Below are 18561 nucleotides of genomic sequence, written 5' to 3'. Positions count from 1 at the left end.
AGTGAAAGCTAAATAGAAAGAGAAAGAAATACCTTGAATCAATTAATATCAAGGTGCCTTTTAATATTACGTACCATTATTCATGTGTATATAGCTCATATTATATACCCAGATACATACAGTAGTCAACAAATAGTTCTCAACTGTGAGGGTATATTAACAACAACGGCCTTATTAAAGCCATGACTACAGGTCAATGATCTTTATCATTCTTTTTGGTTTATTCTTGATTCTTATCATCATCTTTTTCAATAGTTTCATCATGGTTAAGGGAAAGTTTCTCATTTAAAAACTTATAAGAGCATGATGAGTAGTCTCCCAGTGAGAAGGCACCAAAGGCTTCACAACGTATTTCTCATTGGGATTAGCTAATATTTCATCTCCATACCTACAGTCAGCACTCAACTTATTTTCAGGAAGTATATGGAATAATCTGAGATGTATAGAAAAGTAAAATAGAGAGAAAGGAGAACAAATAAATTTAAAATATTTAAAATATCTTAAAGATTGGATAGAGGAGAAATTAGAAAAGATGTGCAAAATGATAAAATAGAAGCAAGAGGAGAAAAGAGAAAGAGCACATCAGAGTTCAGAGAGTACAAAATACAGAATACCTGGGTTCTGAGAACCCAGGTCAGTTAAGGAGAACATCACCCTCTCACCTTTAATTCACTGATTCAGGGCTGCTCCTGACTTTGCAACATTGGATTGCATTTAAGGAAGGCAGATGCTTCTGTCACCTGCCCTGTCAGGCTCACAAAGTTTCTATGAAAATCACACTTGATAATGAATGGACAGGTTGCTTTTATGCTGCACAATGATACACACATGTAATTCACAGTAGAAATTCAACTCTTATTATGACTTGAGGAGTCTAGCATATACCAAGCAGAAAAATGTATACAGGACAATACACAGCAGACATATGAAATTCCCCCCATGTACATTTTCTGTACATTCTACTATCCCGGGAGGGCTCTCTGCCCTGTCAGCTTTTACTATTGCAGGTTAGAGTACAGTTATTTTCAACATGTGGTTCTTCTATATCATAGATTTTTCACATGGATATATACTCATATCAAAAGTCCAGAAATAATTTCCAAATTTTGGTCTCTATCTTCAGTCCTACAATTACAAAATGTCACATATTTCTTTTCATGCCTTACAGTAAAAGAGTTAATAGCTTAGGCTCTGATGTCAACCAGGAATTTTTTTTTTCTTTCATTGAGGCTCAGTTGCTCACTTGCTGTGTAAGAATGACAAAGTTATCTGACCTTTCTGAGCTTCAGTTTTGTCATTATTAGCAAAGAGATAATACCTCCCTTGCAGGGTGTTGTGGGAAATAAATGATATATGTATGTAAACATACCTGCCTCAGTACCTAGCACATAGTATGACACAATAAATAGTACTTATTATATAGTAAGGACTATTTACATCGTGGCTTTCAAAGACTGACAATATTCCCAAATGTCTGAATCATTCATTATTCTAATGTATTGAACCTAGATCTTGTTTTATAAATTATGTCTACACTTGTACCCAATGACTTAAGTATATTTCCCAAATAAGTGTACTCTTCAGGAGAGATATTAACCAAAGACTGCCTGAGAGGAAGAAGCTTACTGCTCTGCTTAGGCTGTGACCCTTTCACTACTGTCATCCTTATAATCCAAAGTCATAAATTTCAATTCCTCACATTAAAAAAGTTAAGTTTTTCTTGACCACTTCAGACAATACTGGATATTTCTTTAATGTTTAAAGATAAAAGTGAGTCAAGAAGGAAGAAAGGAGAAGGGCAGGTGTTTTGAGGGGTTTCCAAAGGCTGTGTCCATCCAGGAGCAGATATGTATTGAGCTGAGGCAAGGAAGCCAAACTATACAGTACCAGGTGTTCAGGAAAATACAATATTCTCCAAACTGCTCTTTTCAATTCAGTTCAGTTCAGTCGCTCAGCCGTGTCCGACTCTTTGCGACCCCATGAATTGCAGCACACCACGCCTCCCTATCCATCACCAACTCTCGGAGTTAGACATATTGAATTCTTTAGTTTTGACCTCCAATTTAACTATGCAATTTGAGAAAACAGAGGTCGTTTAGGCGCATTATAAAGTCAGATGTTTACTTAAGACCAAAGTCTTATGTTTTATTATCATTCTTAATTTCTCATTTATTTGCTAATTTAAAATAGATTTGCTTTCTATGTGCCAGGTCTCAAGAAAGGCCAATGTTGTACAAGTTCAATCCTTATCTAACATGTATATAAATATACATCATTGTGTGATGAGGTCACAGACATGGAACAGATTCTCTAATATATGAGAAGAGTAGAGAAAGTAACTACAGTGACGAGAAAAGGCAGCACAGCAAATGTGACATTTGTGTATAGCTTTAGAGATGGTAAATATCATAATACACAATCATAGAAACTAAAATTTCATTTAAAGAAGATGGTCCCTTGGATTGCAAGATCAAACCAGTCAATCCTAAAGGAAATCAATCTTGAATATTCACTGGAAGGACTGATGCTGAAGTTGAAGCTCCAATACTTTGATCACCTGATTTGAAGAGGTGACTCACTAAAAAAGACCTTAATGCTGAAAGATTGAAGTCAGAAGAAGAGGGTGGCAGACAATGGGATGGTTAGATAGCATCACCAACTCAATGGACATGGATTTGAGCAAACTCCAGGAGATAGTAAAGGACAGGGAAGCTTGGTGTGCTGCAGTACATAGGGTGGCAAGAGTCAAACACAACTTAGCAACTGAAAAACAACAACAAAACATTAAAAGTAGGCAAGTTTGGTATTCATTGAGTTAACAGTGAAGCATGCAGTTTGTCTACAGCACAAATGTTGCTTTGGAGAAGAGGAGAAAAATGGTAAAGGTTAGTTTCTGCCTGACACTGAGAACTAATCTATTTAAGAATTATTAAATAAGTGTAGAGAGACAATGAAGGATTGGGAGCAAGGAACTGATGATTAGGTCAGTCATTAGGGAAAATACTCCAACCATAACTGGAATAGGTCAATCAAAGGTTAAAAAAAAATGAAGGTAGGGAATCCCTTAAGAAAATGATGAAATAAACAGATCAGGGAGGCCATGGAGAAGCATCAGGACTACACAGTTTTATCTATAAGAATATAAATATAGAAGACAGAAATACTGGGAAGTAAAAACCCAAAGGAATTGGTGACTGATTAAAGTTGATGTGAACATGAGAGAAGTCAAAGATGACACCAAGATGTATGCATGAATAGAATAGTCATGGATTCATTTTTAAAAAGAGGATAGCTGGACATGGAATTTGTGATGATGGAGAAAAGAGATTATCACATTTACATTAAGCAAGTGACAGTGTCACATGGCACACTGACAGTGTGAAAGGAAGCAAAGGAGCCAATGAGTTAGAAGGACAATTGGCTGTGAGCCAGAGAAGCCAAAACACAACAGTGAATCAAGAATGAAGGATGAAAACAGAACAAAAGGAGGGAGTTGAGAAATGCTATCAGTGAGATATCCAGGTTGAAATATCAGACAGGATACATGGAAAGAAGCATAGATTCAAGACATAACTGCATACTAATCCATGTAAATGTAATAAATGAATGTATAAGAGTGAGTAAGTTTTCTGAGGGAAAGAGTATAGAGGGGAAAAAATAAAGAGGAAATAAAGCAAAGATCCCACCATGTAGAACATGACACTGACAGAGTGAAGGAAGCAAAGGAGCCAATGAGCTAGGCAGAACAGTCATGGAGATAGGAGGACAATTGGCTGTGAACCAGAGAAGCCAAAACACAACAGTGAATCAAGAACAACAAATGAAAACAGAACAAAAGGAGGCAGTACAGAAATTCTATAACAGTGAAGAAAGGGGGATGATAAAAGGAGAAGTAATATAAGAAAACTGAGATATCATCTGACATAAGTTTCTACTTTGCAACTGGGTGATTTCAGCCTAGTATTTCATAGGTACACATTATAAACATCAAACAGGTTCATTAAGATATGAATAATATAATAGATGTGATAGAGTTGTTTAAGATAGAGTTAATGAAAGGTCCCCATTAGGGGCTGGATAACAAAGATTGCAGAGAACTTACGAACTACTCTGTTGTAACACACACCAGCAATGCTCAGCAGCTTGAAATCAACCAAAAAAAAAACCACTTTAACTATTAGGGTGAAAAGGGCTGAGAAATGAAATGGCAAGTGAAGAAGGAGGTTACAAAGGTGTAAAAGGTTTCTGGTCATTGGACAGTACAACCAGACAGTCAAGACTGACCATAAGCCACAGGCCAGAAAAAAAAAGCACATGAGACCAAAAAAATAAATATTTTAAAATGAGGACAATCACTTGGGAAACTTGTAGTCATACAATACATTGAGTCTTCCATGGTATTCTTCTACAACTTTATTATCATTCTTTGAAGTATGCATATACGTGAGTCTCCTTCATGAGCCTAATTCCTGATCCATTCTCCTTCTCTCGTGCCAGCCAAAAACTGCCACAGAGAAGGTTACATCACCGCAAGCTGAGGAAAACTCAGTTTTTGCATTCCTGGAACAAGAACCTTGGCTCAGTAATTTTCTCACTATGGATTTTATTTTTGTCCTTCCCACCTACCTGTTTTGTCAAGGGAACTAAGAGAACAGCATCATTAAGAATTCACATAGATATAGTTCTCCTAAAATCAACCAGATCCTATGCAGTATCATTACAGACACATAAAAATAGTTATATAAACAGTCAGAGCAACAGCTAATTACAACCCCAGGGGTTAGTGACCAAGTGGTGCTGCAGAGATCTGGGAATTATCACCTATGGTCATTTTGGTTTCCCACTGTAGCCAAGCAGAGAAGCTGTTAATGACGAGAAATGAGACACTTGACAAACTAATACAATTATGTAAAGTTTAAAAATAAAATAAAATTAGAAAAAAAAAAAACAATTACTGACCATCTTTTAAAGCTATTTTAAATATTTACTTTATGATGATTAAAATTGATTTCCAGGGTAACATTTTAAATTGTCTTTTAAAATGTTGATTATCACAATAATATTCAACTTAAACACAGAATATATTAAGAAGTATTAAGACTATTACACAGCAATAAAGCCACACAATATTCCATGAAAAAGAAAGAGAAGAGAATATATAAGGAAATGAGATTTAAATTGACTTCAAAAATAATACTTTAATACATATTCTATTGAAGCCCCAGAACCATATTGTGAAGTAGATATAATTGTTACCACATAATCTCAGAAAAATTATTGACATTATATAGATATTATAAGGTTGAGCTATATATGAATTTAGGACTTTCTCAATTTTTTCTTCTCTTTCTTTCTTAAATTATAGAAAAGTCAATATTACCCAACACATTCATGAAGCACAGGATCGTGAATCCAAATTTCAGGCATGCATAACAGATAAAACTGTAGGTCAACCTCAACTATGTAAATAAACTCAGAGTTTCAGTCTAAGATTCCAGTCTTGAGATGCTTCTCCCTCTCTTTCTTTAAATAATGAGATGAAATATAAATGTGAACTCCATTCTTATAAAAACCAGGAAATCTACCTACAATTCCAAGGCATGACATGTAAAGTAAAACTACGTGCCATAAAAATTGAAATAGGACAAGAATGAACACCAAAAGAAAATGCATTCCTCTAAAGATCTTGAATCAGTCAGGAAGTTCAGTAGTTTCAAAAAGAGGTAGCTATGTTGAGAATAAAACCAGTGATCCTCACTTTAAACAGCAATATCAGAATGTGTGAACCCTCACATTAGAAAGTGATGGGGTAATGGAACTTAAAGAGAAAGATACAGATACAGCACCTTTGAAATAGTTAGGCCATGGTATAGCATGGCAAGAAGTGGGGGAAAGCATCCAGACAGCTGACAATTGCCATTATATAATGAGAAGAAACGGACAAATAATAAGATACATGATAAATATTAACAAATATGACTCCACTCTGAGTCAGTAGTTAGACCAGCAGCCCAGGCTTGAGTCATACTAATGAATGAGAGGTATTTTGAAAACCACATTCCAAAACTCAACTGCCTTCTATCATATATCACAATCACCCCCACCTTCTCCTCCTTCATGATATCCTTTCAAATATCTAGTGTATTAATAGATTAATGATAAAATTATATTTCATAGCATAATGATTCTATTATAAAACAATGATGACCTGTGTGAATATACTTCAATAAGAAAGAAAAGGGAAAATGACATAAGATAAACAGCAAACACATAATAGGTTATGCCATGAAGTAGTGAAAATTATAAGCAAATTTTCAGTGAAAATGTAAAGATATCTTCTTTCTGAAATGACATTTAGAAAATATGAGTCAAATTAAATAAATGACAGAAAATATGAAGTGACAAAAAATAAACTGGAAATTTCAAGAAGTAAATAACAAAATGAAAGAGACAGAAATGAGGATCACTAACAGAAGAAAAAAGTGGAAGCTTAAATATTCTAAAAAGAATGGAGTTTAAAAGAATTAAAGAAAAATATAGATTAAAATAATATCCAACAAATTAAAAATTAGTTTTTCTTAAAGAGAGTTCATAATGTTTAGTATAGAAATTATTCAAAATAAAGAAAAAGGAAACTTCTCCAAAACAAAAGAAGCATTGAATTTACAGACTAAAGAGCTTATCAGAAACCAGGGGTAAAAAAATATAGCATGGGTCACATTAAGGCAAATCCAACTGGTTATCAAACCTCGTGTGCACAAAATAAAGAAACTTAAAAAAAAAAAAGTTTAGGAAACAAAGTTCTCATGAGGCCTTACTGAAGAAAACAGAACAGATATAACATGGTAATAGTAAATTATGAAGTTTAATATTAAACAGTCCTGGGAATCCTGAGGACTATGGTTAAAGAATAGAATACATGTGTTAAAAACTATAACACTATAAAGAGTAATTAGTTACATGTCAGTTATATATCAATAAAACTGGAAAATATATTTTAAAAAAGAATAATTATATTAGTAAAAAAATTAAAAACAAAAATATTTCTACTGAAATATTATGATTTCTTTATCTTTCACAGTAGGAGGGATTCAAAATTACTTTAAGGGTGATTAATTATTATTTTAAAGTATAGAGGTAATGATTAAAAGAACTAAGAATTAAGTTATCAAATAAAATTGAGTGATGAAGGGGGAAAAGATAAGGGGTGGGTAAAAGATAAAAGGCATGTATACTAATTTCTACTATAGTGAGGAGCCATTTCCTTCTCCATTTCCTTCTTTCCAACCCAGTGATTGAACCTGGGTCTCCGGCATTGCAGGTAGATTCTTTACAATCTGAGCCACAAAAGCCCACAGTGAGGAGTCAATGGGTACTAAATTTGAGGTAACACAAAATTACAGCATTACCTATGTTATATACAATGAGTAATTAAAACTAAGTGTATGGTGTTAGAAAGTGTTCTAGTTTCATTCTTTTACAAGTGGTTGACTGGTTTTCCCACATCACTTGTTAAAGAGATTGTCTTTTCTCCATTGTATATTCTTGCCTCCTTTGTCAAAGATAAGGTGTCCATAGGTGCATGGGTTTATCTCTGGGCTTTCTATTTTGTTCCAGTGGTCTATATTTCTGTCTTTGTGCCAGTACCATACTGTCTTGATGACTGTGGCTTTGTAGTAGAGCCTGAAGTCAGGCAGGTTGATTTCTCCAGTTCCATTCTTCTTTCTCAAGATTGCTTTGGCTATTCGAGGTTTTTTGTATTTCCATACAAATTGTGAAATTATTTGTTCTAGCTCTGTGAAAAATACTGTTGGTAGCTTGATAGGGATTGCATTGAATCTATAGATTACTTTGGGTAGTATACTCATTTTCACTATATTGATTCTTCCGATCCATGAACATGGTATATTTCTCCATCTATTTTTGTCCTCTTTGATTTCTTTCACCAGTGTTTTATAGTTTTCCATATATAGGTCTTTTGTTTCTTAGGTAGATATATTCCTAAGTATTTTATTCTTTTCATTGCAATTGTGAATGGAATTGTTTCCTTAATTTCTCTATTTTCTCATTAATAGTATATAGTAATGCAAAGTATTTCTGTGTGTTTATTTTATATCCTGCAACTTTACTACATTCATTGATTAGTTTTACTAATTTTCTGGTGGAGTCTTTAGGGTTTTCTATGTAGAGGATCATGTCATCTGCAAACAGTGAGAGTTTTACTTCTTCTTTTCAAATTTGGATTCCCTTTATTTCTTCTTCTGCTCTGATTGCTGTGGCCAAAACTTCCAAAACTATGTTGAATAGAAGTGGTGAGAATGGGCACCCTTGTCTTGTTCCTGACTTTAGAGGAAATGCTTTCAATTTTTTACCATTGAGGATAATGTTTGCTGTGGGTTTGTCATATATAGCTTTTATTATGGTGAAAAATGTTCCTTCTATTCCTGCTTTCTGGAGAGTTTTTATCATAAATGGATGTTGAATTTTGTCAAAGGCTTTCTCTGTATCTATTGAGATAATAATATGGCTTTTATTTTTCAGTTTGTTAATGTGGTGTATTACATTGATTGATTTGTAATTATTGAAGAATCCTTGCATCCCTGGGATAAAGCCCACTTGGTCATGATGTATGATCTTTTTAATGTGTTGTTGGATTCTGATTGCTAGAATTTTGTTAAGGATTTTTGCATCTATGTTCATCTGTGATATTGGCCTGTAGTTTGTGTGTGTGTGTGTATGTGTGTGTGTGTGTGTGTGTCATCTTTGTCAGGTTTTCATATTAGGGTAATGGTAGCCTCACAGAATGACTTTGGAAGTTTAAAATAAACTCAAAATGGATTAAAGATCTAAATTTAAGAGCAGAAACTATAAAATTCCTAGAGGAGAACATAGGCAAAACACTCTCCGACATAAATCACAGCAGGATCCTCTATGACCCACCTCCCAGAATACTGGAAATAAAAGCAAAAATAAACAAATGGGACCTAATTAAAATTAAAAGCTTCTGCACATCAAAGGAAACTATAAGCTAGGTGAAAAGACAGCCTTCAGAATGGGAGAAAATAATAGCAAATGAAGCAATTGACAAACAACTAATCTCAAAAATATACAAGCAACTCCTACAGCTCAATTTCAGAAAAATAAGTGACCCAATCAAAAAATGGGCCAAAGAACTAAACAGACATTTCTCCAAAGAAGACATACAGATGGCTAACAAACACATGAAAAGATGCTCAACATCATCCTCAGAGAAATGCAAATCAAAACCACAATGAGGTACCATTTCACGCCAGTCAGAATGGCTGCGATCCAAAAGTCTACAAGCAATAAATGCTGGAGAGGGTGTGGAGAAAAGGGAACCCTCTTACACTGTTGGTGGGAATGCAAACTAGTACAGCCACTATGGAGAACCGTATGGAGATTCCTTTAAAAACTGGAAACAGAACTGCCTTATGTTCCAGCAATCCCACTACTGGGCATACACACTGAGGAAACCAGAATGGAAAGAGACATGTTCATCACAGCACTGTTTATAATAGCCTGGACATGGAAGCAACCTAGCTGTCCATTAGCAGATGAATAGATAAGAAAGCTGTAGTACATATACACAATGGAGTATTACTCAGCCATTAAAAAGAATACATTTGAATCAGTTCTAATGAGGTGGGTGAAACTGGAGCCTATTATATAGGGTGAAGTAAGCCAGAAAGAAAAACACCAGTACAGTATTCAGTTCAGTTCAGTTCAGTCGCTCAGTCGTGTCCGACTCTGCGACCCCATGAATCGCAGCACCCTAGGCCTCCCTGTCCATCACCAACACCCAGAGTTCACTCAGACTCACATCCATCGAGTCAGTGATGCCATCCATCCATCTCATCCTCTGTCGTCCCCTTCTACTCCTGCTCCCAATCCCTCCCAGCATCAGAGTCTTTTCCAATGATTCAACTCTTCGCATGAGGTGGCCAAAGTACTGGAGTTTCAGCTTCAGCATCATTCCTTCCAAAGAAATCCCAGGGCTGAAATCCTTTAGAATGGACTGGTTGGATCCCCTTGCAGTCCAAGGGACTCTCAAGAGTCTTCTCCAACACCATAGTTCAAAAGCATCAATTCTTCTGCGCTCAGCCTTCTTCACAGTCCAACTTTCACATCCATACAGGACCACTGGAAAAACCATAGCCTTGACTAGACAGACCTTTGTTGGCAAAGTAATGTCTCTGCTTTTCAATATGCTATCTAGGTTGGTCATAACTTTCCTTCCAAGGAGTAAGTATCTTTTAATTTCATGGCTGCAGTCACCATCTGCAGTGATTTTGGAGCCCAAAAAAATAAAGTCTGCCACTGTTTCCACTGTTTCCCCATCTATTTCCCATAAAGTGATGGGGCCAGATGCCATGATCTTCGCTTTCTGAATGTTGAGCTTTAAGCCAACTTTTTTACTTTCCACTTTCACTTTCATCAGGAGGCTTTTTAGTTCCTCTTCACTTTCTGCCATAAGGGTGGTATACTAACACATATATATGGAATTTAGAAAGATGGTAAGAGTGGGTTGATTTGGGAGAATGGCATTGAAACATGTATATTATCATATGTGAAACGAATCAGCAGTCCAGGTTGGATGCATGATACAGTATGCTTGGGGATGGTGCACTGGGATGACCAAGAGGGATGGTATGGGGAGGGTGGTGGGAGGGGGGTTCAGGATAGGGAACACGTGTATACCTGTGGCAGATTCATGTTGATGTATGCCAAAACCAATACAATATTGTAAACTAATTAACCTCCAATTAAAATAAATAAATTAAAAAAAAAACTATAAACCTTCAAAGTTATTAAAAGAAAACACACACAAAAAGAAATAAAACATCATATAGAGAGAAATCTTAATACATAAAAGTATTACATAAAAGAATGCATAAAATTAATTCATTAAGTTATCTTAATATTTATTGACTACCCCGTTGCCAGGACTGTGCCCAGTGCAATTGATTGATAGTTCTCCCATCTTGAGGTTTTATATACTAGAGGCAGAGGCAGATATTAGTTAAACAACCACAGAAACAAATGCAAAATTGCAAACATGAAAGTTACACTGTCATATTGTAATAGAGGATTTGATGTAAGCAACAAAGTCAGTAAAGATTTCCTGAAGACGCAACTGGAGCTAAAATCTAAATGATAAATAGATGTTGACTAAGAATGGAAGACAAAAGATTCCCTGAAGGGGAAACAATCTGTGCTTCCCCTTGAGGCCAGAGTGGGCACTGGGAGTGAAACCTGGAACTACACTGAGAGAAAATGAGAGGAGATTTATACAGGATGAGGCTGAAATAAGTAGTGGGATACTCTTTCTAGGAGAATGAGAAGGCAAGGAAAACTTAAAATCTTCCTCCAAGGAAGGCAATATGAACAGACTAGATATTTATGACTATCACTTGGATCCCTGTGTACAGAGTAGGTTTGAAGGAATCTGGACTGGATGTTGGGGCTTCCCATGTGGTTCTAGTGGTGAAGAAAGTGTCTGCCAATGCAGGAGACTTAAGGAACGTGGGTTTGATCCCTAGGTCAGGAAGATCCCCTGGAGGAGGGCATGGCAATCCATTCCAGTATTCTTGCCTGAAGAATCCCGTGGACAGAGGAGCCTGGCAATCTATACAGTCCATGGGGTCACAAAGAGTTGGGCACAACTGAGTGACTTAGCACACAGCACACAAATGGAAAAAATAGGCTATACTGGACGTATGACACTTTGGCAAGCACTGGAAACTAATGTTGGATTTTTACAGTGCACTACAAAATGTTCTATAAATTTGCATTGAAAATATTTGATTCATATCTCTATCTCCTCCAGGCCATACATCTTGAGGTGCTTCAACGTATTCTTAGAAACAATCCCAGATACAGAATAAATACAATGCCATATATAAAGAGAAATGAATGGTTTTAGGAGACAGATAAAAGAATGAATAATTGGTTCATGAATATACCTATATGTGAACAGTAGGAAACCAGTAGTGTCATTTGTTTAGGCTTTCAAAAATCTTCCCAACAGGGTTTATGTCACCAATAAAAAATATTGGTAATTAAGAGAAAGAGTAGTGAGAAAAGAGGCAGAAAGGCAGAAGACAATGAGGCCAGAGAGACTGGTATTTCCTTAGCCTGGAATCAGTACTTTGTAACTTGTTGAGGGAGAATCTTAACAGAAGATTTTCCTACTGAAGAAGATATCTATATCCTCAAAATTACAAAGAGATAACTGATATAATAAACCTGAAGGACTTGGATGACATGTGAGTATTATCCAACTCACCAAAGGAATGAGAAAAAGACCCATTCTTGGTAAATGTGGAGATTATCAATGGAATAATTAGCATCTTGGTTACTTCAAGATGTAGATTATGAGTAAATATATGGACAAATTGAAACAATTATCAGTTTAAAATTTTGAAAGAAAAGAGAAGTAAAGAAACTAGCTAGAATGAAATGATTATAATTAGAACATATGTGTGTAATCCCATATAAATAAACATAAATTTTGAATTAAGGTTTTATTTGTCTGAATGTTTATTCTCTTTAGGGAAGAGAAGCAGTCTTTTAGAGTGTGGTAACACTCAGAGCTAATGAACTAGAAAGAGCTAATTTCATAATACCAGATACAGGCAACATAATGATCAGGATAAAATCCTTTTAATATCATTTATGAAATCTTAAAACTCACGAATGGTCTGAAAGCTCTCTTCATTGCTACCTTCATCTCTTTGTTCCTGAATGTGTAGATGACTGGATTTAAAAAAGGAGTGAGAACAGCATCAGAAAGAGCAAGAAACTTGTCCATTTGGGAATTGGGGTGTGGCCATGTATAGATAAACATGGTTGGACCAAAAAACAAAATAACCACAGTGATGTGAGCTGACAAAGTGGAGAGGGCCTTGGGTGAACCACCTGAGGAGCGTTTCCAAACAGTTAACAGGATGAACATACAGGAGATGAGGAGTATAAAGAAGGAACTAACACAAATAAACCCGCTATTGACAGTGACCATGAACTGAAGTCTGTAAGTATCTGTACAGGCCAGTCTGAGGAGCCGAGGAAGATCACAGTAAAGGCTGTCCAATACATTCGGACCACAGAAGGGCAAATTAACAATAAATGCTAGCTGGAACAGTGAGTGGCTGACACCAAGGGCCCAGGCAGCAGCCAGAAACAAAATGCACATCCTTGGGCTCATGATGCTCAGATAGTGGAGAGGCTTACATATGGCAACATATCTGTCAATGGCCATGGCTATGAGCAGCACCATCTCCACAACACCAATGACATGGATGAAGAAGATCTGAGCAATGCAGCCTCCAAAAGAAATGACTTTACGCTTTCTGAAAAGGTCATAGATCATCTTGGGAGAAGTGACAGAGCAGGCTCCCAAGTCAATGAAGGAGAGGCTGGCCAGTAGGAAGTACATGGGGGAATGTAAGTGAGGATCAGTAGTCACAGAAAACACAATGAGGATGTTTCCAGTCATGCTTCCCACATACAGCACAGAGGAGAACACCAGGAGGAGCAGCTGGATCCCCCATGAATGAGTGAGTCCCAGAAACACAAACTCAGACACCGAGTGATTCCCTCCACCCATCGATCCAGCCAACAGGGCTGCCACTGAAATACTGATAAATATGAAAATGAAGAGGAAAGTGTGATTATGGAGATGATAATTTCTGATTTCAGTATTCTCATAATGAATGAAAAGTATATAACTATCCAATTCCTCAAATACACATGCAAAAAGACAACAATCAACATAGTATCATCACAATGTTTGAGCTGCAATGTACTTCAAACCTATCATCACAAATACTCTCACTTCAACATTCTGTTCTTAAATTAAGAGTAGGCAAATACAAAAGATTCCAACGTGTCCATGGAATTCATCAGCTGTTTATATCACTTCTGGGGACTTCCCTAGTGGTCCTCTGGTCAGATGTACACCTTGTCATGCAGGGAACAGGGGTTTGACCCCTGCTTGGGGAACTAAGATCCCACATACCTCGGAGCAACTGAGCCAGTGCTCTGCAGTCACAGCTATAGAGTCTGTGCATCTCAACAAAAGATCCCACATAATGCATCAAAGATCCCACGTGCTGGAACTAAGATCTGACATAGCCAATAAGTAAAGATTTTAAATTTCACCTTTGATATTGACTATTCCTCATTTCCAAAATATTCCATCATGTTTTTACATATATTCTCACAATCCACTTTTCTCACAATTCACTGACAAAAAGTAGTGATGAGAGGAAAACATGATTCACTGGTCGATTGTCACCTGGATTGAAAGTTACATGAGACATGAACTGATAGTCTCCTGTCTTTTATCCCTATCTCAGGATAAGCTGTAGATTGAGACAAAATAAAGAGAATGTGGTATGTAAAACTGGAGGTCCCACAAGTATAGTAAAGCAGGGGAAGTATGTGGACTTCAATAAGAAATAAAACAACCACTGTTTCCATCACATTTTATCATGTCCATGGCTATTCTGGGTGCCTCTAGTTTCCACGTAATTTTTCATGACTACAAAATCCCTAAACTGGACTCAAAACTCAGTAAGACTTTCATAATGGAGCCTACAGCAGCTAGGTGGGAAAAGCTTTCTCTAGACCTAATAAATGTATATTTGGGGAATTTCTGCAATTTCTGCTAAGGCAGAAATTTCTAAAGCAGCCACAGATGATGTAAAATATCTCTGAAAGCATTTTTCTGTTCATACATGTGAAGGTATTGAAGTCAGCACTTGGAATAGTTGAGATATTAAGTAGTAATTCATCGGTGTCTCAGCTTTCCCTTAATGTCATCTCTTATGTTCACTGATACCCCCTTATGCTTTAAAGTATTATCACTTGCATGATAACCTATTCAGATAGCTGATATTATCCTGCTTAATTTTACTTTGAAATCTAGTCAGGTATTTTATCTTCAAGGCAATTTGTATTTTATATTTTTTATTTATAATTATAAAATATGAGGAATATCAAACACTAATAAGTCCCATTATAGGAGGGCAGATGAGATTCCTTCTTGATCTTAAATCATAATATACAAAGTTAGTTAGTTCTTTAATACATATAGTATTTATATGTGAGGTGGAGGGTAAGCAGACAATGGTGTTGTGTTTCTCTGTGTGCAGACACCCGTCTCAACCACTCCTTCTAGAATAGAGCAGTCCCTGAAAACATCTGCTAGAGGTTAATTTATCTAGGACTTAATGAAATGCAGTAGAACAGGTATACTGATATCTTTCATTTTTTAGGTACAACTTCAGACCTTCTCACTCAAAGGGCCATCTGACTGGTGCCCTCTTTCATCACAGACTACACAACTGACTCTGTCACTATATTCTGACTCCAATTCTGGGTCAGCATCATTGGGATGAATGTCTTTCTATTCTCATCTACATATATTAACTACACTATCATCTCCGAATCCAATGGTCCACAGTCTTAACGTGCACACTTTCTGTTACCAGAAACCTGAGGCTTGGAGTAGGGTGCAGGGAGCAACCAATTTCTGCTGCTCATCAAGTTGGAGAGAGTCACCAGGGGATAAAATTTATGGGATAGACATGCAGAGGAAGGTAGTGGAGGCACAAGATGGGGGGAAGACAAGAAACTCAGTAATTACTGAAAAAGGACCAAGGTTTTGGTGACGAAAAGCACATGTTCTCAGTATTATGAGATGAAAAGCTATTGTGGAATTATATATGGGCCATTTTGTCCAAGATGGTTATCATTCACATGAAAAACATGAGGCCACATCCAGGTTTACATAACTGGAAGAACTGGAAACCAAAAGCTAGGTCTGTTGATTCTTATTCTAGAAAGATTGACTCTAGAGAAAATGATCAAGTTAACAAAAATAAATAAATAAATAAATAAATAAATATTTTTTCTTGGTGAAAATCAAAACTAACCAGAGGTATTCATACACTATCCATTATTAACATTATTGAAACAGAAACTCCCCAGGTCAGTAGGTACCCAATATGCTACTGGAGATCAGTGGAGAAATAACTCAAGAAAGAATGAAGAGATGGAGCCAAAGCAAAAAGAATACCCAGCTGTGGATGTGACTGGTGATAGAAGCAAGGTCTGATACTGTAAAGAGCAATATTGCATAGGAACCTGGAATATCAGGTCCATAAATCAAGGCAAATTGGAAGTGGTCAAACAAAAGATGGCAAGAGTGAATGTTGACATTCTAGGAATCAGCGAACTGAAATGGACTGGAATGGGTGAATTTAACTCAGATGACCATTATATCTACTACTGCTGGCAGGAATCCCTCAGAAAAAATGGAGTGGCCATCATGGTCAACAAAAGAGTCCAAAATGCAGTACTTGGATGTAATCTCCAAAACGACAGAATGATCTCTGTTCGTTTCCAAGGCAAACCATTCAATATCACAGTAATCCAAGTCTATGCCCCAACCAGTAATGCTGAAGAAGCTAAAGTTGAACGGTTCTATGAAGACCTACAAGACCTTTTAGAACTAACACCCAAAAAAGATGTCCTTTTCATTATAGGGGACTGGAATGTAAAAGTAGGAAGGCAAGAAACACCTGGAGTAACAGGCAAATTTGGCCTTGGAATACGGAATGAAGCAGGGCAAAGACTAATAGAGTTTTGCCAAGAAAATGCACTGGTCATAACAAACACCCACTTCCAACAACACAAGAGAAGACTCTATACATGGACATCACCAGATGGTCGACACCAAAATCAGATTGATTATATTATTTGCAGCCAAAGATGGAGAAGCTCTATACAGTCTGCAGAAACAAGACACGGGGCTGACTGTGGCTCAGACCATGAACACCTTATTGCCAAATTCAGACTGAAATTTGAGAAAGTGGAGAAAACCACTAGACCATTCAGGTATGACCTAAATCAAATCCCTTATGACTATACAATGGAAGTGAGAAATAGACTTAAGGGACCTGATCGGATAGACAGAATGCCTGATGAACTATGGATGGAGGTTCGGGACATTGTACAGGAGACAGGGAGCAAGACCATCCCCATGGAAAAGAAATGCAAAAAAAGCAATATGGCTGTCTGAAGAGGCCTTACAAATAGCTGTGAAAAGAAGGGAGGCAAAAAGCAAAAGAGAAAAGGAAAGACATACCCATTTAAATGCAGAGTTTCAAAAATAGCGGGGAGAGATAAGAAAGCCTTCCTCAGCGATCAATGCAAATAGAGGAAAACAACAGAATGGGAAAGACTAGAGATCTCTTCAAGAAAATTAGAGATACCAAGGGAACATTTCATGCAGAGATGGGCTAAATGAAGTACAGATATGGTAGGGACATAACAGAAGCAGAAGATATTAAGAAGAGGTGGCAAAAATACACAGAAGAACTGTACAAAAAAGATCTTCACGACCTAGATAATCACTGGTGTGACCACTCACTGAGAGCCAGACATCCTGGAATGTGAAATCAAGTGGGGCTTAGGAAGCATCACTACAATCAAAGCTAGTGGAGGTGATGGAATCCCAGTGGAGCTATTTCAAATCCCGAAAGATGATGCTGTGAAAGTGCTGCACTCAATATGCCAGCAAATTTGGAAAACTCAGCAGTGGCCACAGGACTGGAAAAGGTCAGTTTTCATTCCAATCCCAAAGAAAGGCAATGCCAAAGAATGCTCAAACTACCACACAATTGCACTCATCTCACACACTAGTAAAGTGATGTTTAAAATTCTCCAAGCCATGCTTCAGCAATACCTGAACCATGAACTTCCAGATGTTCAAGCTGGATTTATAAAAGACAGAGGAACCAGAGATCAAATTGTCAACATCTGCTGGATCATCAAAAAAGCAAGAGAGTTCCAGAAAACCATCTATTTCTGCTTTATTGACTATGCCAAAGCCTTTGACTGTGTGGATCACAATAAACTGTGGGATATTCTGAAAGATATGGGAATACCAGACCACCTGATCTGCCTCTTGAGAAACCTGTATGCAGGCCAGGAAGCAACAGTTAGAACTGGAAGTGGAACAACAGACTGGTTCCAAATAGGAAAAGGAATTCATCAAGGCTGTATATTGTCATCCTGCTTATTTAACTTATATGCAGAGTACATCATGAGAAATGTTAGGCTGGAAGAAGCACAAGCTGTAATCAAGATTGCAGGGAGAATTATTAATAACCTCAGATATGCAGATGACACCACCCTTATGGCAGAAAGTGAAGAACTAAAGAGCCTCTCAATGAAAGTGAAAGAGGGGAGTGAAAAAGTTGGCTTAAAGCTCAACATTCAGAAAACGAAGATCATGGCATCTGGTCCCATCACTTCATGGGAAATAGATGGGGAAACAGTGGCTGACTTTGTTTTTCTGGGCTCCAAAATCACTACAGATGGTGACTGCAGCCATGAAATTAAAAGACACTTACTCCTCGGAAGGAAAGTTATGACCAACCTAGACAGCATATTATAAAGCAGAGACATTACTTTGTCAACAAAAGACCATCTAGTCAAGGCTATAGTTTTTCCAGTTGTCATGTATGGATG

The 18561-nt window shown here is 36.9% G+C and overlaps 1 protein-coding gene across 1 annotated transcript; it reads right to left on the bottom strand.

Annotated features, from left to right (window-relative positions):
• Positions 1-12694: 12694 nt before the first annotated feature.
• LOC147364864 (olfactory receptor 4F3/4F16/4F29-like) lies at positions 12695-13627 on the bottom strand. Its single transcript, XM_086318843.1, has one exon. The coding sequence runs from the start codon at positions 13625-13627 to the stop codon at positions 12695-12697; it is 933 nt and encodes a 310-aa protein (XP_086174969.1).
• Between the last annotated feature and the right edge of the window lie 4934 nt (positions 13628-18561).

This window comes from Bos grunniens, chromosome 10 (genome assembly GCF_055505025.1).
Source record: "Bos grunniens cultivar Pamir isolate PY7600 chromosome 10, Bosgru_T2T1.0, whole genome shotgun sequence".
NCBI lineage: Eukaryota > Metazoa > Chordata > Mammalia > Artiodactyla > Bovidae > Bos > Bos grunniens.
The sequence above is the reverse complement of the archived record's forward strand: the minus strand, read 5'-3'. Positions and strand labels throughout refer to the sequence as shown.